At 49.6% G+C, this 25,811-nt stretch overlaps 1 protein-coding gene across 1 annotated transcript in view; it reads right to left on the reverse strand.

The window, feature by feature from the left end:
* Positions 1 to 25,811, reverse strand: part of LOC119962482 (calcium permeable stress-gated cation channel 1-like) — a 149,284-nt gene that overhangs the window by 112,180 nt on the left and 11,293 nt on the right. The window contains exon 3 of the mRNA XM_038790426.1: positions 1,274 to 1,510. Coding sequence (XP_038646354.1) covers positions 1,274 to 1,507 — 234 coding nt within the window. The 5' untranslated portion in view covers positions 1,508 to 1,510. The remainder of the gene's footprint in view (positions 1 to 1,273; positions 1,511 to 25,811) is intronic.

Genomic DNA, 25,811 nt, shown 5'->3' on the forward strand with positions numbered 1-25,811 from the left:
CACTGTAGCTTCACAGCTCCAGGGTCCCAGGTTCGATTCCCGGCTTGGGTCGCTGCCTGTGTGGAGTCTGCACGTTCTCCCTGTGTCTGCGTGGGTTTCCTCCGGGTTCTCCGGTTTCCTCCCACAAGTCCCGAAAGACGTGCTGTTGGGTGAATTGGACATTCTGAATTCTCCCTCTGTGTACCCGAACAGGCACCGGAGTGTGGCGACTCGGGGATTTTCACAGTAACTTCATTGCAGTGTTAATGCAAACCTATTTGTGACAGTAAAGATTATTATTTTAAAATGTATTGGGCCTGGGAAAACATTCCTGCTCCTCCTGATCCACCAGCAGTGCTGGAAATGCATGGACCGCATGGATTCAGCCCTTCTCTCCTTTTACCTGCTGAATCTCCTGTGGCCAACATGAGTTAAAAGATAGAATGCAGCCTCACTTCAGTTTATGGTGTACAAAGAACAAAGAAAAGTACAGCACAGGAACAGGCCCTTCGGCCCCTCCAAGCCTGCGCTGACCATGCTGCCCGTCTAAACTAAAATCTTCTACACTTCGGTTTACCTACCTGAGGAAGGAAATTCTTGGCTCAGAACGAATGAGGAGAATTTCCGGAGGAGAGATTAGACTTGGCCCAGACCCCCTCCAGTGTGACGAACGACAGGCGCCCTCACACAAAGGTTGTGGAGGGTCTTTGACAGGATAGAGACACAGAGGCTGTTTCTACTGACTGAGCAAACCAGAACATGGGGCACAGTCCCAGAATCAGCCTCAGCCAACTGCAACTCAGCTGTGGGGAAAGGTCTCCATTCAGAAGGCTGTGAATCTTTGGGATTCACTCCCTTGGAGAGTTGTGCATGCTCAGCTATTGAATATATTCAATATTTCTGGAGACCCAGAATCAAAGATGTGGAGATAGTATGGGAAGGTGGAATTGAGGTGGAAGAACGGCCAGAGTTTTATAGAAAGCAGAAAAGTTCAAAGGGCTGAATGACCTCCTCCAGCGGCCATTTCTTATATTCTTACCATCGTATTTAAATGACCAGCCCACGTCTGGCTGGAACTGGAACTAGCTTCAGCACAACATCGTGGGCCGAAGGGCCTGATCTGTGCTGTATTTTTCTATGTTCTATGTTCTAGCTGGGCTTGAGGCAGGCACGGTTCCTCTTTCCAACCTTGTGTTTCTCAACCCCTGACCTGGCACCAACTCAACCGCTTCCGGACCAGCTCTGAAATATGGGAATCAGATTAGCCCAAGAATAGACAGAGGTATATCCATACCAGCCAGACGATGAAGTTGATGGCGAGTACGGTGGGGACTCCTCCAAAGGACAGTCCCTGAAGCACAGTACTCCGGGATCGTGCACTGTAACAATGTTCCATTGTCCCATTGGCCAGTGAGTCCAAGATATTGAGCAGTCCCAGGTTATGGCCAAGCTTGCCGCTCAGAGGAGTCGAGGAGTGGTGAAGCGGAGAGGTATCCATCTGGGAAATGCTGTCAGTCTTCACGTTCATCACCTGAGAACAAAAGACAAAAGCAAAAGAAGATAAATATTTGAATCAAAGGCCAATGTGGGGTTAAGGTGAGAGAGAAAGGCAGTGTGATTAGTTTGGGATTGGCACAGGGCTATGGGATTGGCACCGGGCTATGGCAGAGAGCGGGGCAGTGGGATTAGTTTGGGGTTGATACAGGGCTATGGGGAGAGAGTGGGGCAGTGGGATTAGTTTGGGGATTGGGACAGGAATATGGGGAGAGAGCGGGGCAGTGGGATTAGTTTGGGTTTGATACAGGGCTATGGCAGAGAGCGAGGCAGTGGGATTAGTTTGGGGATTGATACAGGGCTATGGGGAGGGAGTGAGGCAGTGGGATTAGTTTGGGGATTGATACAGGGCTATGGGGGGGGGAGAGCGGGGCAGTGGGATTAGTTTGGGGATTGATACAGGGCTATGGGGAGGGAGCGGGGCAGTGGGATTAGTTTGGGATTGATACAGGGCTATGGGGAGAGAGCAGGGCAGTGGGGTTAGTTTGGGGATTGATACAGGGTTATGGGGAGACAGTGGGACAGTGGGATTAGTTTGGGATTGATACAGAGCTATGGGGAGAGAGCGGGGCAGTGAGATTAGTTTGGGATTGGTACAGGGCTATGAGGAGACAGCAGGATAGTGGGATTAGTTTGGGATTGACACAAGGCTATGGGAGAGAGTGAAGCAGTGGAATTAGTTTGGGATTGGCACAGGGGTATGGGGAGAGATCGGGGCAGTGGGATTAGTTTGGGATTTATACAGGGCTATGGGGAGAGAGCGGGGCAGTGAGATTAGTTTGGGATTGATACAGGGCTATGAGGAGACAGCGGGATAGTGGGATTAGTTTGGGATTGACACAGGGCTATGGGAGAGAGCGGAGCAGTGGAATTAGTTTGGGATTGGCACAGGGGTATGGGGGGGAGAGCGGGGCAGTGGGATTAGTTTGGGTTTGATACAGGGCTATGGGGAGAGAGCGGGGCAGTGGAATTAGTTTGGGATTGATACAGGGCTATGGGGAGAGAGTGGGGCAGTGGGATTAGTTTGGGGATTGATACAGGGCTATGGGGAGAGAGTGGGGCAGTGAGATTAGTTTGGGATTAATACAGGGCTATGGGGAGAGAGTGGGGCAGTGGGATTAGTTTGGGATTGATACAGGGCTATGGGGAGAGAGTGGGGCAGTGGGATTAGTTTGGGATTAATACAGGGCTATGGGGAGAGAGCAGGGCAGTGGGGTTAGTTTGGGATTGATACAGCGCTATAGGGAGAGAGCAGGGCAGTGAGATTAGTTTGGGATTGATAGAGGGCTATGAGGAGACAGCGGGATAGTGGGATTAGTTTGGGATTGATACAGGGATATGGGGGAGAGTGGGGCAGTGGGGTCAGTTTGGGATTGATACAGGGCTATGGGGAGAGAGTGGGGCAGTGGGATTAGTTTGGGATTGATACAGGGCTATGGGGAGAGAGTGGGGCAGTGGGATTAGTTTGGGATTGATACAGGGGTATGGGGAGAGAACGGGGCAGTGGGATTAGTTTGGGGATTGATACAGGGCTATGGGGAGAGAGCGGGGCAGTGGGATCAGTTTGGGATTGATACAGGGCTATGGGGAGAGAGTGGGGCAGTGGGATTAGTTTGGGATTGATACAGGGCTATGGGGAGAGAGTGGGGCAGTGGGATTAGTCTGGGATTGATACAGGGGTATGGGGAGAGAACGGGGCAGTGGGATTAGTTTGGGATTGATACAGGGCTATGGGGAGACAGCGGGGCAGTGGTATTAGTTTGGGGATTGATACAGGGCTATGGGGAGAGAGTGGGGCAGTGGGATTAGTTTGGGATTGATACAGGCCTATGGGGAGAGAGTGGGGCAGTGGGATTAGTTTGGGATTGATACAGGGCTATGGGGAGAGAGTGGGGCAGTGAGATTAGTTTGGGATTGGTACAGGGCTATGAGGAGACAGCAGGATAGTGGGATTAGTTTGGGATTGACACAAGGCTATGGGAGAGAGTGAAGCAGTGGAATTAGTTTGGGATTGGCACAGGGGTATGGGGGGGAGAGCGGGGCAGTGGGATTAGTTTGGGTTTGATACAGGGCTATGGGGAGAGAGTGGGGCAGTGGAATTAGTTTGGGATTGATACAGGGCTATGGGGAGAGAGTGGGGCAGTGGGATTAGTTTGGGGATTGATACAGGGCTATGGGGAGAGAGTGTGGCAGTGAGATTAGTTTGGGATTAATACAGGGCTATGGGGAGAGAGTGGGGCAGTGGGATTAGTTTGGGATTGATACAGGGCTATGGGGAGAGAGTGGGGCAGTGGGATTAGTTTGGGATTAATACAGGGCTATGGGGAGAGAGCAGGGCAGTGGGGTTAGTTTGGGATTGATAGAGGGCTATGAGGAGACAGCGGGATAGTGGGATTAGTTTGGGATTGATACAGGGATATGGGGAGAGTGGGGCAGTGGGGTCAGTTTGGGATTGATACAGGGCTATGGGGAGAGAGTGGGGCAGTGGGATTAGTTTGGGATTGATACAGGGCTATGGGGAGAGAGTGGGGCAGTGGGATTAGTTTGGGATTGATACAGGGGTATGGGGAGAGAACGGGGCAGTGGGATTAGTTTGGGGATTGATACAGGGCTATGGGGAGAGAGCGGGGCAGTGGGATCAGTTTGGGATTGATACAGGGCTATGGGGAGAGAGTGGGGCAGTGGGATTAGTTTGGGATTGATACAGGGCTATGGGGAGAGAGTGGGGCAGTGGGATTAGTCTGGGATTGATACAGGGGTATGGGGAGAGAACGGGGCAGTGGGATTAGTTTGGGATTGATACAGGGCTATTGGGAGACAGCGGGGCAGTGGTATTAGTTTGGGGATTGATACAGGGCTATGGGGAGAGAGTGGGGCAGTGGGATTAGTTTGGGATTGATACAGGCCTATGGGGAGAGAGTGGGGCAGTGGGATTAGTTTGGGATTGATACAGGGCTATGGGGAGAGAGTGGGGCAGTGGGATTAGTTTGGGATTGATACTGGGCTATGGGGAGAGAGCGGGGCAGTGGGATCAGTTTGGGATTGATACAGGGCTATGGGGAGAGAGTGGGGCAGTGGGATTAGTTTGGGATTGATACTGGGCTATGGGGAGAGAGCGGGGCAGTGGGATTAGTTTGGGATTGATACAGGGCTATGGGGAGAGAGTGAGGCAGTGGGATTAGTTTGGGATTGATACTGGGCTATGGGGAGAGAGCGGGGCAGTGGGATTAGTTTGGGGATTGATACAGGGCTATGTGGAGAGAGCGGGGCAGTGGGATCAGTTTGGGATTGATACAGGGCTATGGGGAGAGAGCGGGGCAGTGGGATTAGTTTGGGGATTGATACAGGGCTATGGGGAGAGAATGGGGCAGTGGGATTAGTTTGGGGATTGATACAGGGCTATGGGGAGAGAGCGGGGCAGTGGGATTAGTTTGGGGATTGATACAGGGCTACGGGGAGAGCGTAGGGCAGTGGGATTAGTTTGGGGATTGGTACAGGGCTATGGGGAGAGAATGGGCAGTGGGATTAGTTTGGGGATAGATACAGGGCTATGGGGAGAGAATGAGGCAGTGGGATTAGTTTGGGGATTGATACAGGGCTATGGGGAGAGAGCGGGGCAGTGGGATTAGTTTGGGGATTGATACAGGGCTATGGGGAGAGCGTAGGGCAGTGGGATTAGTTTGGGGATTGATACAGGGATATGGGGAGAGAGCGGGGCAGTGGGATTAGTTTGGGATTAATACAGGGCTATGGGGAGAAAGCGGGGCAGTGGGATAAATTTGGGGATTGATACAGGGCTATGGGGAGAGAGTGGGGCAGTGGGATTAGTTTGGGATTGATACAGGGCTATGGGGAGAGAGTGGGACAGTGGGATTAGTTTGGGGATTGATATAGGGCTATGGGGAGAGAGTGGGGCAGTGGGATTAGTTTGGGATAGATACAGGGCTATGGGGAGAGAGTGGGGCAGTGGGATTAGTTTGGGGATTGATACAGGGCTGTGGGGAGAGAGTGGGGCAGTGGGATTAGTTTGGGGATTGATACAGGGCTATGGGAAGAGAGCGGGGCAGTGGGATTAGTTTGGGGATTGATACAGGGCTATGGGAAGAGAGCGGGGCAGTGGGATTAGTTTGGGGATTGATACAGGGCTATGGGGAGAGAGCGGGGCAGTGGGATTAGTTTGGGGATTGATACAGGGCTATGGGGAGAGAGCGGGGCAGTGGGATTAGTTTGGGGATTGATACAGGGCTATGGGGAGAGAGTGGGGCAGTGGGATTAGTTTGGGGATTGATACAGGGCTATGGGAAGAGAGCGGGGCAGTGGGATTAGTTTGGGATTGATACAGGGCTATGGGAAGAGAGCGGGGCAGTGGGATTAGTTTGGGGATTGATACAGGGCTATGGGGAGAGAGTGAGGCAGGGGGATTAGTTTGGGATTGATACAGGGCTATGGGGAGAGAGTGGGGCAGTGGGATTAGTTTGGGGATTGATACAGGGCTATGGGGAGAGAGCGGGACAGTAGGATTAGTTTGGGGATTGATACAGGGCTATGGGGAGAGAGCGGGGCAGTGGGATTAGTTGGGAATTGATACAAGGCTATGGGGAGAGAGCGGGGGCAGTGGGATTAGTTTGGGATTGATACAGGGCTATGGTGAGAGAGTGGGGCAGTGGGATTAGTTTGGGATTGGCACCCTAAGCCCCCACCGAAGCCCCCCTCTCCCCCCGGCCAGCGGAACGGCTCCCCATGACTGTGGCGGTGCTGTACACAGTTCGCAGCCGCCACGCGAGGTCACCACAAGTGATCCACGCCGTCAGGAAGTTGGCCCATCGGCGGCAGAGCATTGGGGGAGGCCCTTCAGGTGACGCCCTGAGGCCGTCCCAATGGCGTGCGGCATACTCAGCGATGACGGTTTTAGAGGGAATGGAGCATCTGAAAACGGGAGCCACCGCCCTATTTCAGCGTCAAAAGGGATTCTCCGCCCAATCGGCGAATGCGATTTTAGCGTCGGCAAGCGGAGATTCTCGCCCCAAGTGTTGACGCCGGGGCAGGATTCGTGGAGTTCCACGACAGCAAACCCGATGCTGCACCTGGACCGATTCAGTGAACATTGAGGGGCTATCACCGGAGCCACGTGGAACACAATCGATTCCAATGAGAAACGGGGCCGGATTCGCCAGGTCCATGATTGACACTCGGGAGGCTGACAAGCTGCAGCCGCAGATACACATTACACTCCCCACACACACCATCACAGCCAACAAGATGGCAGCGAGGAGAGCAGCCCCGCGGTTTACTGATGCCAAGCTGGACACCCTCCTGAACACTGTGGAGGAGAGGGCGGGCTCCCTGTCTCCCGGCCCGGGAAGGAAGCCGCCAGCTGCAGGCGTTCGCTGTGCCTGGGCGCAGGTGGCAGAGGCGGTCAGCACCATGGGCAACACCATCCGGACCAGCAGTGTGCACGACGCCTTCCTTCCTGGCACGCTAAATGGTTCATGGCCTTTTTGAGACTCCGTCCTGGCTGGGGGGGGTTGGCTCTTGGGCGATAGGGGTTATCCGCTGCAGTCGTGGCTGATGCCACCTCTCCGGAGGCCACAGAGCGACGCGGAGACATTCAAGGAACCAATAAGTAAACTCCAAAGGTTGTTAATTCCTTTGTCACACAGGGTAGAAAGGGAACAGCATAGTGGGGCAGCATGGTATCACTGTGGTTGGCACAGTTGCTTCACAGCTCCAGGGTCCTAGGTTCGATTCCGGCTTGGGTCACTGTCTGTGCGGAGTCTGCACATCCTCCCCGTGACTGCGTGGGTTTCCTCCGGGTGCTCCGGTTTCCTCCCGCAATCCAAAGATGTGCAGGTTGGGTGGATTGGCCATGCTAAATTGCCCCTCAGTGTCCAAAAAGGATAGGTGGGGTTACTGGGTTACGGGGATAGGGTGGAGGCCTGGGCTTAAGTGGGGTGCTCTTTCCAAGGGCCAGTGGAGAATCGATGGGCCGAATGGTCTCCTTCTGCACTGTAAAATTTTATGGAATCCAAGGGAAATTAGAGATAGTATTAGATTCAAAGAAGAGGCATACAATTAGCAAGAAAAAGCAACAGACCTGAGGATTGGGAACAGTTTAAAATTCAGCAAAGGTAGACCAAGGGATTGATTAAGAAGGGAAAATACAATTTGAAAGTAAACTAGTGGGGAACCTAAAAATTGACTGTAAAGGTTTCTATCAGTAAGCAAAGAGAAAAAGATTAATAAAAACTAATGTAGGCCCCTAATTACAGTCAGAAACGGGGGAATTCATAACAGGGAACAAAGAAATGGCTGAGCAACTGAATTCCTACTTTGTTTCTGTCTTCACAAGAGGAGATATGTATAATGTTCCGGAACTTCTGAGAAACACGAGTTTCAGTGAGATGAAGGAAATTAGCAGAGAAATGGTTTTAGGGCAATTAATGGGATTGAACAACAACAAAATAACACAGAACAATACAGCAAAGGAACAGGCCCTTCGGCCCTCCAAGCCTGTACCAGTCATGATACCAACCTTTGCCAAAACCCTCAGCACTTCCTTGTGCCGTATCCCTCTATACCCATCCTATCCATGTGTTTGTCCAGATGTTTTTAGAACACCGTTAATGTATCTGCTTCCACAACCTCCCCTGGCCACGCATTCCAGGCGCTCACCACCCTCTGCATGAAAAACCTGCCTCACACATCTCCTCTAAACATTGCCCCACGGACCTTAAACCTATGCCACCTGGTGACTGACCCCTCCACTCTGGGAACGGGTGCCTGCCCATCCACTCTATCCATGCCTCTCATAATCTTGTAGACCTCTATCAGGTCACCCCTCAGCCTTCGTCCTTCTAATGAAAACAGTTCGAGTCTATTCAGCCTCTCCACATAGCTAACACCCTCCAGACCAGGCAACATCCTCTGCACCCTCTGCAAAGCCTCCACATCCTCCTGGTAGTGTGGCGACCAGAATAGTGTGCAAAATTCTAAGTGCGGCCTTACCAAGGGTCGATACAACTGCAGCATGGAACATAGAAGAGTACAGAACAGAACAGGTCCTTCGGCCCTCGATGCTGTGCCGAGCATTGTCCGAAACCAAGATCAAGCTATCCCACTCCCTGTCATTCTGGTGCGCTCCATGTGCCTATCCAATAACCGCTTGAAAGTTCCTAAAGTGTCCGACTCCACTATCACAGCAGGCAGTCCATTCCACACACTAACCACTCTCTGAGTAAAGAACCTACCTCGGATATCCCTCCTATATCTCCCACCCTGAATCTTATAGTTATGCCCCTTGTAACAGCTACATCCACCCGAGGAAATAGTCTCTGAACGTCCACTCAATCTATCCCCCTCATCATCTTATAAACCTCTATTACGTCGCCTCTCATCCTCCTCCACTCCAAAGAGAAAAGCCCTAGCTCCCTCAACCTTTCCTCATAAGACCTATCCTGCAAACCAGGCAGCATCCTGGTAAATCTCCTTTGCACCCTTTCCAATGCTTCCACATCCTTCCTATAATGAGGTGACCAGAACTGCACACAGTACTCCAAATGTGGTCTCACCAGGGTCATGTATAGTTGCAGCATAACCCCACGGCTCTTAAACTCAAGCCCCCTGTTAATAAACGCTAACACACTATAAGCCTTCTTCACGGCTCTATCCACTTGAGTGGCAACCTTCAGAGATCTGTGGACATGAACCCCAAGATCTCTCTGTTCCTCCACATTCCTCAGAACCCTGCCGTTGACCCTGTAATCCGCATTCAAATTTTTTCTACCAAAATGAATTACCTCACACTTATCAGGGTTAAACTCCATCTGCCATTTTTCGGCCCAGCTCTGCATCCTATCAATGTCACTTTGCAGCCTACAACAGCCCTCCACCTCATCCACTACTCCACCAATCTTGGTGTCATCAGCAAATTTACTGACCCACCCTTCAGCCCCCTCCTCCAAGTCATTGCTAAAAATCACAAATAGCAGAGGACCCAACACTGATCGCTGTGGTACACCGTTGGTAACTGGTCTCCAGTCTGAAAATTTTCCATCTACCACCACCCTCTGTCTTCTATGTGATAGCCAGTTACTTATCCAATTGGCTAAATTTCCCTCTCTCCCACACCTCCTTACTTTCTTCATGAGCCGACCATGGGGAACCTTATCAAACGCCTTAATAAAATCCATGTATACGACATCAACTGCTCTACCTTCATCTCCACACTTAGTTACCTCCTCAAAGAATTCAATCAAATTTGTGAGGCAAGACTTACCCTTCACGAATCCGTGTTGACTATCCCGGATTAAGCTGCATCTTTCCAAATGGTCATAAATCCTATCCTTCAGGACCTTTTCCATTAACTTACCCACCACCGACGTAAGACTAACTGGCCTATAATTACCAGGGTCATTCCTATTCCCTTTCTTGAACAGAGGAACAACATTCTTCACTCTCCAGTCCTCTGGCACTATCCCTGTGGACAGTGAGGACCCAAAGATCAAAATCAAAAGCTCTGCAATTTCATCCCTTGCTCCCAAAGAATCTTTGGATATATCCCATCTGGCCCAGGGGACTTGTCGACCCTCAGGTTTTTCAAAATTGCTAATACATCCTTCCTCAGAACATCTACCTCCTCCAGCTTACCCGCCTGTATCACACTCGCATCCTCAAAAACATGGCCCCTCTCCTTGGTGAACACCAAAGAAAAGTATTCATTCAACGCCTCTCCTATTTCTTCTGACTCCATGCACAAGTTCCCACTACTGTCCTTGACCGGCCCTACCCTCACCCTGGTCATTCTTTTATTTCTCACATGAGTAAAAAGCCTTGGGGTTTTCCTTGATCCGACCCGCCAACGACTTCTCATGCCTCCTCCTAGCTCTCCTAAGCCCTTTTTTTAGCTCATTCCTTGCTACCTTGTAACCCTCAAGCGACCCAGCTGAACCTTGTTTTCTCGTCCTTGCATACTCTTCCTTTTTCCTCTTGACAAGACATTCAAACTCTTTTGTGAACCATGGTTCCCTCACACGGCCATTTCCTCCCTGCCTGACAGGGACATACCCATCAAGGACACGCAGTATTTGTTCCTTGAACAAGCACCGCTTTTCATTTGTGCCTTTCCCTGACAGTTTCTGTTCCCATCTTATGCTCCCTAATTCTTGCTTAATCGCATCATAATTACCCCTCCCCCAATTATAAACCTTGCCCTGCCGTATGGCCCTATCCCTCTCCATTGCAATAGTGAAAGACACCGAATTGTGGTCACTATCTCCAAAGTGCTCTCCCACAAACAAATCTAACACTTGTCCCGGTTCATTACCCAGTACCAAATCCAATGTGCCCCCCCCCTCTTGTCGGCCTATCCACATATTGTGTCAGGAATCCCTCCTCCACACTCTGTACAAAAACTGCCCCATCCGAACTGTTCGACCTATAGAGGTTCCAATCAATATTTGGAAAGTTAAAGTCACCCATGACAACTACCCAGAGACCTCCACACCTATCCATAATCTGTTTTGCAATTTCTTCCTCCAAATCTATTACTATTTGGGGGCCTATAGAAAACTCCTAACAATGTGACCGCTCCTTTCCTATTTCTAACTTCGGCCCATATTATCTCAGTAGGCAGATTTTAGATGCAAATTTTCATCAGTAGATGCAAATTTTCCCCGCAACAGCCAATCTGCAGCTCCGCTTTACTGCCCTCTGCTGGATCTAACTGACATGATTTGCCAGTTTTTATACTCGATGTCCCATCCAATGAAGGCAAGCATTCCGTATGCTTTCTTGACTATCTTGCCCACTTGTGTTGCCACCTTCAAAGATCTGTGGACCTACACGCCCAGATCTCTCTGACCTTCTATATTTCTAAGTGTTTTGCCATTAGAGCTACCAAAATACATCACCTCACATTTGCCTGGATTAAACTCCATTTGCCATTTCTCTGCCCAATCCTATCTATGTCCTGCTGTTAACATGATCCAGACTGCCCACACACCCTACCCAAGAATCATGTTCCACAAAGTCCCTTTCTTTAGTGACCACTGATGCAAAGTATTCATTTAGTACTTCGTCCATTTCCTCTGGCTCAACACATAGATTCTCCCCACTGTCCTTAAGTGGTCCAATTGTTTCCCTGGCCATCCTCTTGCTTTTTACATACAAATAAAAAGCTTTGGGATTCACCTTAATCCTACTTGCCAAGGACTTTTCATGACCCCTCCTAGCCTTCCTAATTTTCCGCTTCAATACCTTCCTACTTTCTTTATACTCCTCAAGGGTTTTAACTGTCCCCTGAGAGCGGGCAAATTTCCAGGACCTGATGATTTTCATCCCAGAGTACTTCAGGAAGCGGCCCTCAAAATAGTAGATCCATTTGGTGGTCATTCTCCAAAATTCTTTGGACTCTGGAATGGTTCCTGCAGATTGGACGCTACATAACATAACCCCGCTATTCAAAAAGGGAGGGAGAGAGAAAACAGGGTACTATAGACCAGTGTGCCTAACGTCGATAGTAAGTATGATGTGGAGATGTCGGCGTTGGACTGGGGTGAGCACAGTAAGAAGTCTTACAACACCAGGTTAAAGTCCAACAGGTTTGCTTCGAATCACTAGCTTTTGGAGCTCCTCAGGAGAATGAAGAGGTGGGTTCCAGAAACATATATATATAGACAAAGTCAAAGATACAAGATGATACTTTGAATGCGAGTCTTTGCAGGTAATTAAGTATTTAGAGGTCCATACGTTGCAATTGGAAAGAGGGGTAACCCCAGGTTAAAGAAGTGTGAATTGTCTCTAGCCAGGACAGTTGGTAGGATTTCGCAAGCCTAGGCCAGGTGGTGGGGGGGGTGAATGTAATGCGACATGAATCCAAGGGCCCGGTTGAGGCCGTACTCATGTGTGCGGAGTCTCTTTAACCTGTGATTATCCCTCTCTTCAGTTGTTCTGTTTGGACCTGTAAATACTTAATTACCTGCAAAGACTCGCATTCAAAGTATCATCTTGCAAGTTTGACTTTGTCTATATATGTTTCTGGAACCTACCTCTTCATTCACCTGAGGAAGGAACATTGCTCCGAAAGCGAGTGATTCAAAACAAACCTGTTGGGCTTTAACCTGGGGTAGTAAGTAAGTTGCTGAAGTCCATTATCAAGGATTTCATAGTACAGCATTTGGAAAGCAGTGGTGTAATAGACAAAGTCAGCATGGATTTACAAAAGGGAAATTGTGCTTGACAAATCTACTAGAATTCTTTGAAGATGTAACTAGTAGAGTTGACCAGGGAGGACCAGGGAGAACCAGTGGATGTGGTATATTTGGAATTTCAGAAGGCTTTTGACAAAGTCCAGCATAAGAGTATACTGTGTAAAATTATAGTGAATGGGGATTAAAGTGAATGGGGATTAAAGTGAATGGGGATTAAAGTGAATGGGGATTAAAGTGAATGGGGATTAAAGTGAATGGGGATTAAAGTGAATGGGGATTAAAGTGAATGGGGATTAAAGTGAATGGGGATTAAAGTGAATGGGGATTAAAGTGAATGGGGATTAAAGTGAATGGGGATTAAAGTGAATGGGGATTAAAGTGAATGGGGATTAAAGTGAATGGGGATTAAAGTGAATGGGGATTAAAGTGAATGGGGATTAAAGTGAATGGGGATTAAAGTGAATGGGGATTAAAGTGAATGGGGATTAAAGTGAATGGGGATTAAAGTGAATGGGGATTAAAGTGAATGGGGATTAAAGTGAATGGGGATTAAAGTGAATGGGGATTAGGGGTAGTGTTTTGAGAGGATAGAAAAAGAGTTGGAAGACAGGAAACAATGAGTAGGAATTAACGATCTTTTTCAAATTGGCAGGCAGTGACTATATAATATAATAATAATCGCTTATTGTCACAAGTAGGCTTCAATGAAGTTACTGTGAAATGCCCCTAGTCGCCACATTCCGGCACCTGTTCAGGGAGGCTGGTACGGGAATTGAACCCGTGCTGCTGCCTTGTTGGGCATTACAAGCCAGCCGTTTAGCCCACTGTGCTAAACTGGTACCAGGGATCTGTGCTAGGACGAGGGAACTAACTATATTTTCTCCAAATTTTCAGATGATACAAAGTTGGGTGGGAGGGTGAGCTGTGAGGAGGATGCAGAGATGCTTCAGTGGGATTTGGATAGGCTAAGTGAGTGGGCTCATGCATGGCAGATACAGTATAAAGTGGATAAATAGACCAGAAAACACAGGAGCAGAATTAGGCCACTTGGCCCATCGCGTCTGCTCCACCATTCAATAATGGCTGATACTTTTCTCATCCCCATTCTCCTGCCTTCTCCCCATAACCCCTGATCCCCTTATTGATCAAGAACCTATCTATCTCTGTCTTAAAGACACTCAGTGATTTGGCCTCCACAGCCTTCTGCAGCAAAGAGTTCCACAGATTCACCACATTCCTCCTGATCTCTGTTTTAAAGGATCGTCCCTTCAGTCGGAGATTGTGTCCTCTGCTTCTAGCTTTTCCTACAAGTGGAAACATCCTCTTTACATCCACTCCATCCAGGCCTCGGAGTATCCTGTAAGTTTCAACAAGATCCCAACTCATCCTTCTAAATTCCAACGGGTACAGACCTAGAGTTCTCACATGACAAGCTCTTCATTCCAGGGATCATTCTTGTGAACCTCCTCTGGACCCTTTCCAAGGCCAGCCCATCCTTCCTTAGATACGGGGTCCAAAACTACTCACAATACTCCAAATGGGGTCTGAATAGAGCCTTATACAGCCTGAGAAGTACATCCTAAGTCTTGTATTCTAGCCCTAGAATGAAGAACAAAGAAAAGTACAGCACAGGAACAGGCCCTTCGGCCCTCCAAGCCCGTGCCGACCATGCTGCCCGTCTAAGCTAAAATCCTCTACACTTCCTGGGTCCGTATCCCTCTATCCCATCCTATTCATGTATTTGTCAAGATGCCCGTTAAATGTCACTATCGTCCCTACTTCCACCACCTCCTCCAGCAGCGAGTTCCAGGCACCCACTACCCTCTGTGTAAAAAAACCTGCCTCGTACATCTCCTCTAAACCTTGCCCCTCGCCCCTCGCCCCTCTTGACATGAATGTTAACATTGCATTTGCCTTCCTAACTGCCAACTGAACCTGTACGTTAATCTTAAGAGAATCATGAACAAGGACTCCCAAGTCCCTTTGTGCTTCTGATATCCGAAGCATTTCCCCATTTAGAAAATAGTCTATGCCTCCATTTCTCCTTCCAAAATGCCTAACCTCACATTTTTCCACATTGTATTCCGTCTGCCACTTCTTTGCCCACTCTCCTAGCCTGTCCAAGTCCTTCTGCAGCCCCCTGGCTTCCTCAATACTACCTGTCCCTCTACAGATCTTTCTATCATCTGCAAACTTGGCAACAGTGCCTTCAGTTCCAGATCATTAATGTATTTTGTGAAAAGTTGTGGTCCCAGCACAGACCCCTGAGGTACACTACTAGTCACCGGCTGCCATCCTGAAAAGACCAGTTTATCCCCACACTCTGCTTCTGCCAGTCAGCCAATCCTCTATCCATGCCAGGAACTTACCCTTAACACCATGGGCTTTTAACTTATTTATTAAATGTGAGGTTAGCCGCTTCGGTAGCAAAAGTAGGACGTCAGATTTTATTTGAATGGGTGTACATTGAGAGAGGTGGATACTCAGCGAGACCTTGGTGTTCTTGTGCATCAGTCGCTGAAAGTAAGCGCGCAGGTACAGCCGGCAGTAAAGAAGGCAAATGGTATGTTGGTCTTCATAGTGAGATGATGCGAGTATAGGAATAGACATGTTTTACTGCAATTGCATAGTGGTTAGCAGTACTGCCAGGGACCCGGGTTCAATTCCGGCCTTGGGTGTCTGTGCGGAGTCTGCACGTACTCCCCGTGTCTGCGTGGGTTTCCTCCGGGTGCTCCGGTTTCCTCCGACAGTCCAAAGACGTGCAGATTAGGTGGACTGGCCATGATAAACTGCCCCTTAGAGTCCATGAATGTGCAGCTTAGGTTGCAGAGTTAGAGTGGGGTGCATTGGTGAGCGGGCGAGGTGAATTGGGGTAGACTGCTCTTTCGGAGAGTCAGTGCAGACTCGGTGGGCCGAATAGCCTCCTTCTGCACTCTAGGGATTCTCTGTGAACGTCTAAGAACGAGGCAGATGGATTATAGTTTGGAAAAAATATCCACTTTGTTGGAAAAACAGAAATACAAAGTATTTCTAAAATGGAGAATGATGTTGATGTCAAAGGGACATGGATGGACTTGTTCAGAAGTCACTGAAAGCTAACACACAATTGCAACAAGCAATTGGGAAGATAAAAGGTATGTAAGCGTTTATTGTAATAACTGATTTAACTATAGGATCTGTAGAGTGAGAAACAGAATTTAACGCAAGTCCATGTGACTCTTCTGCAGCATTTTCTGTCTTTATTTCAGATTCCCAGCATCCACAGTATTTTGCTTTTAATAATAATAATCTTCATTGTCACAAGTAGGCTTACATTAACACTGCAATGAAGTTACTGTGAAAATTCCCTAGTCGCCACATTCCGGCGCCTGTTCGGGTCACTGAGGCAGAATTCAGAATGTCCAATTCACTTAACAGCACGTCTTTCGGGACTTGTGGGAGGAAACCGGAGCACCCGGAGGAAACCCGCGCAGACACGGGGAGAACGTGCAGACTCTGCACAGACAGTGACCCAAGCCGGGAATAGAACCTGGGACCCTGGAGATGTGAAGCAACCGTGCTAACCACTGTGCTACTGTGCCTACCCTTTAATAGGAGTAAGGACCGTCGTATGAAGCCTTGGTGAGACGCATCGGAAACAGTAGCCAGAATATTCCTATAATCGCGCAGATAGATATAAATGGGTATGATATAATTGGGATTACGGAGACACAGCTGCAGGGCGACCAGGGATGGGAACTGAATGTCCCAGGGTTCTCAGCATTGAGAAAGGACAGGCATAAAAGAAAAGGTGGTGGCGTGGCTCTGCTGGTTAAAGAGGAAATTAACACAATAGTGGGAAAGGATATTGGCTCTGACAATGTGGAATCTGTATGGGTAGAGTTGAGAAATACCAAGGGGAAAAAACATTGGTGGGTTTCACATATAGACCCCCAAACTGCACTGGTGTGGTTGGGAATAGCATTAAATAAGAAATTAGAGATGCATGTAATAAGGAGATATCGGTGATTATGGATGATTTTAATCTTCACATAGATTGGGCAAATCAAATTAGCCACAATGCCGTAGAGGAGGAATTCCTGGAGTGTGTACGGGATGGTTTTCTTGACCAATATGTGGAGGAACCAACTAGAGAGCAGGCCATCTGAGACTGGGTACTGTGTAATGAGAAGGGAATCATTGCCAATCTGGCTGTACGAGACCCCTTGGGGATGAGCGACCATAACATGGAAGAATTTTTTAGCAAGATGGAGAGTGAAGTAGTTGATTCGGAGACTGGGGTGCTGAATCTTAATAAAGGGAACTATGAAGATATGAGGCGTGTGTTGGCCTTGATAGATTGGGGAGAGTTACTTAAAGGGATGACACTGGATAGACAATGGCAAACATTCAAGGAACACATGGAGGAACTACAGCAACTGTTCATTCCTGTCTGGCACAAAAGCAAAGGGGGTAAGAGGGCCAATCCATGACTTACAAAGGAAATTAGAAATCATAACCAATCCAAGGAAGAAGCATAGAGATTGGCCAAGAAAAATAATAGGTCTGAGGATTGGGAGCAGTTTAGAATTCAGCAAAGGACGAATGGATTAAGAATGGGAAAGTACAGTACGAAAGGAAGCTTGCAGGGAACATAAAGACTGACACTAAGAGTTTCATAAATATGTGAAGAGAAAGAGATTGGTAAAGAGAAATGTACGTCCACTGCAGACAGAAACAGGGGACTGTATAATAAGGGACAAAGAAATGGCTGAGCAATTGAATACATACTTTGGTTCTGTCTTCACAAAAGAGGACACAAATCAGATCCCAGAAATGATGGAAAATGAAAGGTTTAGTGAGAAGGAGGAACTGAGGGAGATCAACATTAGTAGAGAAATGGTGTTGGGAAAACTGATGGGATTGAAGGTGGATAAATCCCCAGGGCCTGAGAATCTGCATTCCAGAGTGCTTAAGGAGGTGGCTCTGGAAATAGTGGATGCATTGGTGGTCATCTTCCGGGATTCTATAGACTCTGGAACAATCCCTGCAGATTGGAGGGTAGCTCACGTCACTCCGATATTCACAAAGGGAGGTAGAGAGAAAGCAGGGAATTATAGACCAGTCAGCCTAACATCGGTAGTGGGAAAAATGCTTGAATCCATTATCAAGGACTTTATAGCGGAACATTTAGAAAGCAGTGGCAGGATCAGTCAGAGTCAGCATGGATTTATGTAGGGAAAATCATGCTTGACAAATCTGTTGGAATTCTTTGAAGAGGTAACCAGTACAGTCGACAAGGGGGAGCCAGTCGATGTGGCATATTTGGACTTTCAGAAGGCGTTTGACAAAATCCCTCATAAGAGATTGTTGTGCAAAATTAAAGTGCAAGGGATTGGGGGAAATGGATTGAGGTGGATAGAAAATTGGTTGGCAGAGAGGAACAAAGAGTCGGGGTTAATGAGTCCATTTCAAATTGACAGGCAGTAACCAGTGGGGTACCACAGGGATCGGTGCTGGGACCCCAGCTATTCACAATATATATTAATGATTTGGATGAGGGAACAAAATGTAACAGCTCCAAGTTTGCAGATGATACCAAGTTAGGTGGGAGGGTGAATTGTGATGAGGATGCAGGGATCCTACAGCATGATCTGGACAGGTTGGGCGAGTGGGCAAACCAATGGCAGACGCAGTATAATTTGGATAAGTGTGAGGTTATTCACTTTGGAAGCAAGGACAGGATGGCAGATTACTACCAGTATAGTTGTAAATTGGGAGAGGGGAGTGTGCAGCGGGACCTGGGTGCCCTTGTGCACCAGTCGCTGAAGGTAAGCATGCAGGTGCAGCAGGCGGTAAAGAAGGCTAATGGTATGTTGGCCTTCATTGCGAGAGGTTTCGAGTATAGAAGCAGGGATGTGTTGCTGCAATTGTACAGTGCATTGGTGAGGCCACACCTGGAGTATTGTGTGCAGGTTGGTCTCCTTCTCTGAGGAAGGATGTCCTTGCTCTTGAGGGAGTGCAGCAAAGGTTTACCAGATTGATTCCAGGGATGGCGGGACTGTCGTATGAGGAGAGATTGACTAGGTTGGGATTGTTCTCGCTGGAGTTCAGAAGAACAGGACGAGACTGGGTAAATGCAGGGAAGATGTTACCAATGACGGGTGTGTCCAGAACCAGGGGTCACAGTCTGAGGAGTCAGGGTAAACCGTTTCAGACAGAGATAAGGAGACATTTCTTCACACAAAGAGTGGTGAGCCTGTGGAATTCATTACCACAGGAAGTAGTTGATGCTAAAACTTTGAATATATTCAAGAGGCAGCTGGATATAGCACTTGGGGAGAATAGGATCAAAGGCTATGGGGAGAAAGCAGGATTAGGCTATTGAGTTGGATGGTCAGCCATGATGGTGATGAATGGCGGAGCAGGCTCGAAGGGCCAAAAGGCCTCCTCCTGCTCCTATCTTCTATGTATGTGTATCTATGTCCCCACTTCCTTCCACCGTCCATCCTTCCACCCCAGCAGACCTCCTTGCTCACATGCCCACCGGGTTCTCGATACACAGCAGATGTCCCCGGACATCACCCTCTGAAATATCCTGGGATAGAACATAGAACATACAGGGCAGAAGGAGGCCATTCGGCACATCGAGTCTGCACCGACCCACTTAAGCCCTCACCCACCCTATCCCTGTAACCCAATAACCCCTCCTAACCTTTTTGGTTACTAAGGAGCAATTTAGCATGGCCAATCCACCTAACCTGCACCTCTCTGGACTGTGAGAGGAAACCGGAGCACCCGGAGGAAACCCACGCAGACACGGGGAGGACGTGCAGACTCCGCACAGACAGTGACCCAGCGGGGAATCGAACCTGGGACCCTGGCGCTGTGAAGCCCAGGATGTGGGTATTGCTGATGGGACATTTATTGCCCACCCTTAACTGTCCTTTGACTGAGTCTCTTGCTCGGCCATTTTAGAGGGGGTTTCAGAGTCAACCACATTGCTGTGGGTGTGGAGTCACGTGTAGGCCAGACCGGGTAAGGACGGCAGATTTCCTTCCCAAAAGGACATCAGTGAACCTGATGGGTTTTTGAAACAATGGTTTCATGGGGATCCAGTTTTAAATCCAGATTTTTACTGATTTCAGATTTCACTGTGGCTCTGGTGAGATTCGACCCCGAGTCCAAGGGTATTGAACGGGATTCTCCCAATGGGAGACTAAGGGCGCGATTCTCCGCCCCCCACGCCAGGTGGGAGAATACCAGCTCCCCATTGCAGCACGTCACTGGATCCCAGTGCAGGTACCAGCTCCCCAGTGCAGCAGGTCACTGGATCCCAGTGCAGGTACCAGCTCCCCAGTGCAGCAGGTCACTGGATCCCAGTGCAGGTACCAGCTCCCCAGTGCAGCAGGTCACTGGATCCCAGTACAGCTACCAGCTCCCCAGTGCAGCAGGTCACTGGATCCCAGTGCAGCTACCAGCTCCCCAGTGCAGCAGGTCACTGGATCCCAGTGCAGCTACCAGCTCCCCAGTGCAGCAGGTCACTGGATCCCAGTGCAGGTACCAGCTCCCCAGTGCAGCAGGTCACTGGATCCCAGTGCAGGTACCAGCTCCCCATTGCAGCAGGTCACTGGATCCCAGTGCAGCTACCAGCTCCCCAGTGCAGGTCACTGGATCAAAGGGCAAAGGCAGGCTCCCCAGTGCAGCAGGTCACTGGATCCCAGTGCAGGTACCAGCTCCCCAGTGCAGCAGGTCACTGGATCCCAGTGTAGGTACCAGCTCCCCAGTGCAGGTCACTGGATCAAAGGGCAAAGGCAGGCTCCCCAGTGCAGCTACCAGCTCCCCAGTGCAGCAGGTCACTGGATCCCAGTGCAGGTACCAGCTCCCCAGTGCAGGTCACTGGATCAAAGGGCAAAGGCAGGCTCCCCAGTGCGATGTTACAATGGCTCGCAGGACAGATTATCAAGTACCTGATCAATGTTGACAGACGAGGTGATGGAGGTTTGTTGCTGGCTCTGCAGCTTCAGTCTGTAGACTGTGTTGGAGAATTCAGTGCCACTTTCTCATTGTTGAATCAAGCTGTAACGTTGGTTGCTGTTCAAACAGGTTCTGCTCTGACACTGCCTGTTGTTTGAGAAAGAAAGATGGAAGTTAGGAAGCAGCTTAGCCACTGCGGCCAGTTCTGACATTCAAATCATGGCGAATCCGTTTCTCAGCTCATCGACCGACCTTTGCTCAATATTCCATTCCTGATACTCTGACCCAACAAGTCTCTTCACCCGTCTTGAAAATTCCAATTGACGCTCAGAATCTACAATCTTTGTGGGGAGAGAGTTTGAGATTTCCACTTCTCTTTGTGTGACATCACCCCAGCTTCATGCCCCCTTTTGTTCTGGAATCTTCCACCAGAGGAAATAATTTCACTTTATGTTATGTATCAAATCATTTTAATACATATAGAATTTACAGTGCAGAAGGTTGCCATTTGGCCCATCGAGTCTGCACCGGCCCTTGGAAAGAGCACCCTAAATTAGCCCACACTTCTAACCTATCCCCATAACCCAGCAACCCCCACTTAACCTTTTTGGACACTATGGGCAATTTATGATGGCCAATCCACCTAACCTGCACATCTTTGGACTGTGGGAGGAAACCAGAGCACCCGGAGGAAACCCACGCAGACACGGGGAGAACATGCAGACTCCGCAAAGGCAATGAGCCACGCTGGGAATCGAACCTGGGACCCTGACGCTGTGAAGCAATAGTGCTAAACACTGTGCTACCGTGTTGCCCATTATTTCATCATAATTTTGAAAATGCTAATCCGATCACTCCCCCTTCTAAACTGAGGGTAATATCAGTCAAGACATCTTTCCTCATAATTTAACCCTTTAAGATTTAATATTGCATTTCTGTAGCACCTTTCACAACTTTGGACGTCCTAAAGTGCTTCACAGCTGATTAAACACTTCCGAGGTGTCAGTACAGCAAACCGCCACAAACAACAGTGAAACAAATGACGAGATCATCTGTTTTTGTGATATTGTTTGAGGACTAATCATTCGCCAGGCACCAGGAATCACTCATCTTTCACATCTGCCTGTCAGCTTCGACAGACCTCTCAGTTTAACGTCAATAAATGCCACCTCCCACAGTGCGGCACTCCCTCAGTACTGACCCTCTGACAGTGCGGCACTCCCTCAGTACTGACCCTCTGACAGTGCGGCACTCCCTCAGTACTGACCCTCTGACAGTGCGGCACTCCCTCAGTACTGACCCTCTGACAGTGCGGCACTCCCTCAGTACTGACCCTCTGACAGTGCAGCACTCCCTCAGTACTGACCCTCTGACAGTGCAGCACTCCCTCAGTACTGAACCTTTGACAGTGCAGCACTCTCTCAGTACTGACCCTCTGACAGTGCGGCACTCCCTCAGTACTGACCCTCTGACAGTGCAGCACTCCCTCAGTACTGACCCGCTGACAGTGCGGCACTCCCTCAGTACTGACCCTCTGACAGTGCAGCACTCCCTCAGTACTGACCCTCCCACAGTGCAGCACTCCCTCAGTACTGACCCTCTGAGAGTGCAGCACTCCCTCAGTACTGACCCTCCCACAGTGCAGCACTCCCTCAGTACTGACCCTCTGACAGTGCGGCACTCCCTCAGTACTGACCCTCTGACAGTGCAGCACTCCCTCAGTACTGACCCTCCCACAGTGCAGCACTCCCTCAGTACTGACCCTCTGACAGTCCGGCACTCCCTCAGTACTGACCCTCCGACAGTGCAGCACTCCCTCAGTACTGACCCTCTGACAGTGCGCACTCCCTCAGTACTGACCCTCTGACAGTGCTGCACTCCCTCAGTACTGACCCTCTGACAGTGCAGCACTCCCTCAGTACTGACCCTCTGACAGTGCAGCACTCCCTCAGCACTGACCATCTGACAGTGCAGCACTCCCTCACCACTGACCATCTGACAGTGCCGCACTCCCTCAGTACTGACCCTCTGACAGTGCAGCACTCCCTCAGTACTGACCCTCTGACAGTGCGGTACTCCCTCAGTACTGACCCTCTGACAGTGCGGCACTCCCTCACCACTGACCATCTGACAGTGCGGCACTCCCTCAGTACTGACCCTCTGACAGTGCGGCACTCCCTCAGTACTGACCCTCTGACAGTGCAGCACTCCCTCAGTACTGACCCTCTGACAGTGCAGCACTCCCTCAGTACTGACCCTCTGACAGTGCGGCACTCCCTCAGTACTGACCCTCTGACAGTGCAGCACTCCCTCAGTACTGACCCGCTGACAGTGCGGCACTCCCTCAGTACTGACCCTCTGACAGTGCAGCACTCCCTCAGTACTGACCCTCCCACAGTGCAGCACTCCCTCAGTACTGACCCTCTGAGAGTGCAGCACTCCCTCAGTACTGACCCTCCCACAGTGCAGCACTCCCTCAGTACTGACCCTCTGACAGTGCGGCACTCCCTCAGTACTGACCCTCTGACAGTGCAGCACTCCCTCAGTACTGACCCTCCCACAGTGCAGCACTCCCTCAGTACTGACCCTCTGACAGTCCGGCACTCCCTCAGTACTGACCCTCCGACAGTGCAGCACTCCCTCAGTACTGACCCTCTGACAGTGCGCACTCCCTCAGTACTGACCCTCTGACAGTGCTGCACTCCCTCAGTACTGACCCTCTGACAGTGCAGCACTCCCTCAGTACTGACCCTCTGACAGTGCAGCACTCCCTCAGCACTGACCCTCTGACAGTGCAGCACTCCCTCACCACTGACCATCTGACAGTGCCGCACTCCCTCAGTACTGACCCTCTGACAGTGCAGCACTCCCTCAGTACTGACCCTCTGACAGTGCGGTACTCCCTCAGTACTGACCCTCTGACAGTGCGGCACTCCCTCACCACTGACCATCTGACAGTGCGGCACTCCCTCAGTACTGACCCTCTGACAGTGCGGCACTCCCTCAGTACTGACCCTCTGACAGTGCGGCACTCCCTCAGTACTGACCCTCTGACAGTGCAGCACTCCCTCAGTACTGACCCTCTGACAGTGCGGCACTCCCTCAGTACTGACCCTCTGACAGTGCAGCACTCCCTCAGTACTGACCCTCTGACAGTGCAGCGCTCCCTCAGTACTGACCCTCTGACAGTGCAGCACTCCCTCAGTACTGACCCTCTGACAGTGCAGCACTCCCTCAGTACTGACCCTCTGACAGTGCAGCACTCCCTCAGTACTGACCCTCTGACAGTGCAGCACTCCCTCAGTACTGACCCTCCCACAGTGCAGCACTCCCTCAGTACTGACCCTCTGACAGTGCAGCACTCCTTCCAGCCCCTCACCATCCTGACTTGAAAATATGTCTCCGTTTCTTCACTGTCGCTGGGTCAAAATCCTGGAACCCCCTCCCTGACAGCAATACCCCCTCTGCCAACGGCCAACCCAGCATGACCGGGGCAACAGCCTTACAGTGTACACAGCGTGGTTCAGAAATACCTCGTGTTCACAACTGGGAATATCTCTGCTTACTGTGTACACACCCTGGGGTAATACCCTCCTTACTGTGTACACACCCTGGGGTAATACCCTCCTTACTGTGTACACACCCTGGGGTAATACCCTCCTTACTGTGTACACACCCTGGGGTAATACCCTCCTTACTGTGTACACACCCTGGGGTAATACCCTCCTTACTGTGTACACACCCTGGGGTAATACCCTCCTTACTGTGTACACACCCTGGGGTAATACCCTCCTTACTGTGTACACACCCTGGGGTAATACCCTCCTTACTGTGTACACACCCTGGTGTAATACCTTCCTTACTGTGTACACACTGGGGTAATACCCTCCTTACTGTGTACACACCCTGGGGTAATACCCTCCTTACTGTGTACACACCCTGGGGTAATACCCTCCTTACTGTGTACACACCCTGGGGTAATACCCTCCTTACTGTGTACACACCCTGGGGTAATACCCTCCTTACTGTGTACACACTGGGGTAATACCCTCCTTACTGTGTACACACCCTGGGGTAATACCCTCCTTACTGTGTACACACCCTGGGGTAATACCCTCCTTACTGTGTACACACCCTGGGGTAATACCCTCCTTACTGTGTACACACCCTGGTGTAATACCTTCCTTACTGTGTACACACTGGGGTAATACCCTCCTTACTGTGTACACCCTGGGGTAATACCCTCCTTACTGTGTACACACCCTGGGGTAATACCCTCCTTACTGTGTACACACCCTGGGGTAATACCCTCCTTACTGTGTACACACCCTGGGGTAATACCCTCTTTACTGTGTACACACCCTGGGGTAATACCTGGATAGAAATTGTCCCATTGGGCAGACGCAGCATGGGTTCATAAAGGGCAGGTCATGCCTAACTAATTTAGTAGAATTTTTTGAGGACATACCAGTGCAGTAGATAACGGGGAGCCGATGGATGTGGTATATCTGGATTTCCAGAAAGCCTTTGACAAGGTGCCACACAAAAGGTTGCTGCATAAGATAAAGATGCATGGCATTAAGGGTAAAGTAGTAGCATGGATAGAGGATTGGTTAATTAATAGAAAGCAAAGAGTGGGGATTAATGGGAGTTTCTCTGGTTGGCAATCAGTAGCTAGTGGTGTCCCTCAGGGATCCGTGTTGGGCCCACAATTGTTCACAATTTACATAGATGATTTGGAGTTGGGAACCAAGGGCAATGTGTCCAAGTTTTGCAGATGACACTAAGATGAGTGGTAAAGCGAAAAGTGCAGAGGATACTGGAAGTCTGCCGAGGGATTTGGATAGGTTAAGTGAATGGGCTAGGGTCTGGCAGATGGAATACAATGTTGACAAATGTGAGGTTATCCATTTTGGTAGGAATAACAGCAAACGGGATTATATTTAAACGATAAAATATTAAAGCATGCCGCTGTGCAGAGAGGACTTGGGTGTGCTAGTGCATGAGTCACAGAAGGTTGGTTTACAGGTGCAACAGGTGATTAAGAAGGCAAATGGAATTTTGTCCTTCATTGCTAGAGGGATGGAGTTTAAGACGAGGGAGGTTATGTTGCAA

This window comes from Scyliorhinus canicula, chromosome 2 (assembly GCF_902713615.1).
Source record: "Scyliorhinus canicula chromosome 2, sScyCan1.1, whole genome shotgun sequence".
NCBI classification, from domain to species: domain Eukaryota; kingdom Metazoa; phylum Chordata; class Chondrichthyes; order Carcharhiniformes; family Scyliorhinidae; genus Scyliorhinus; species Scyliorhinus canicula.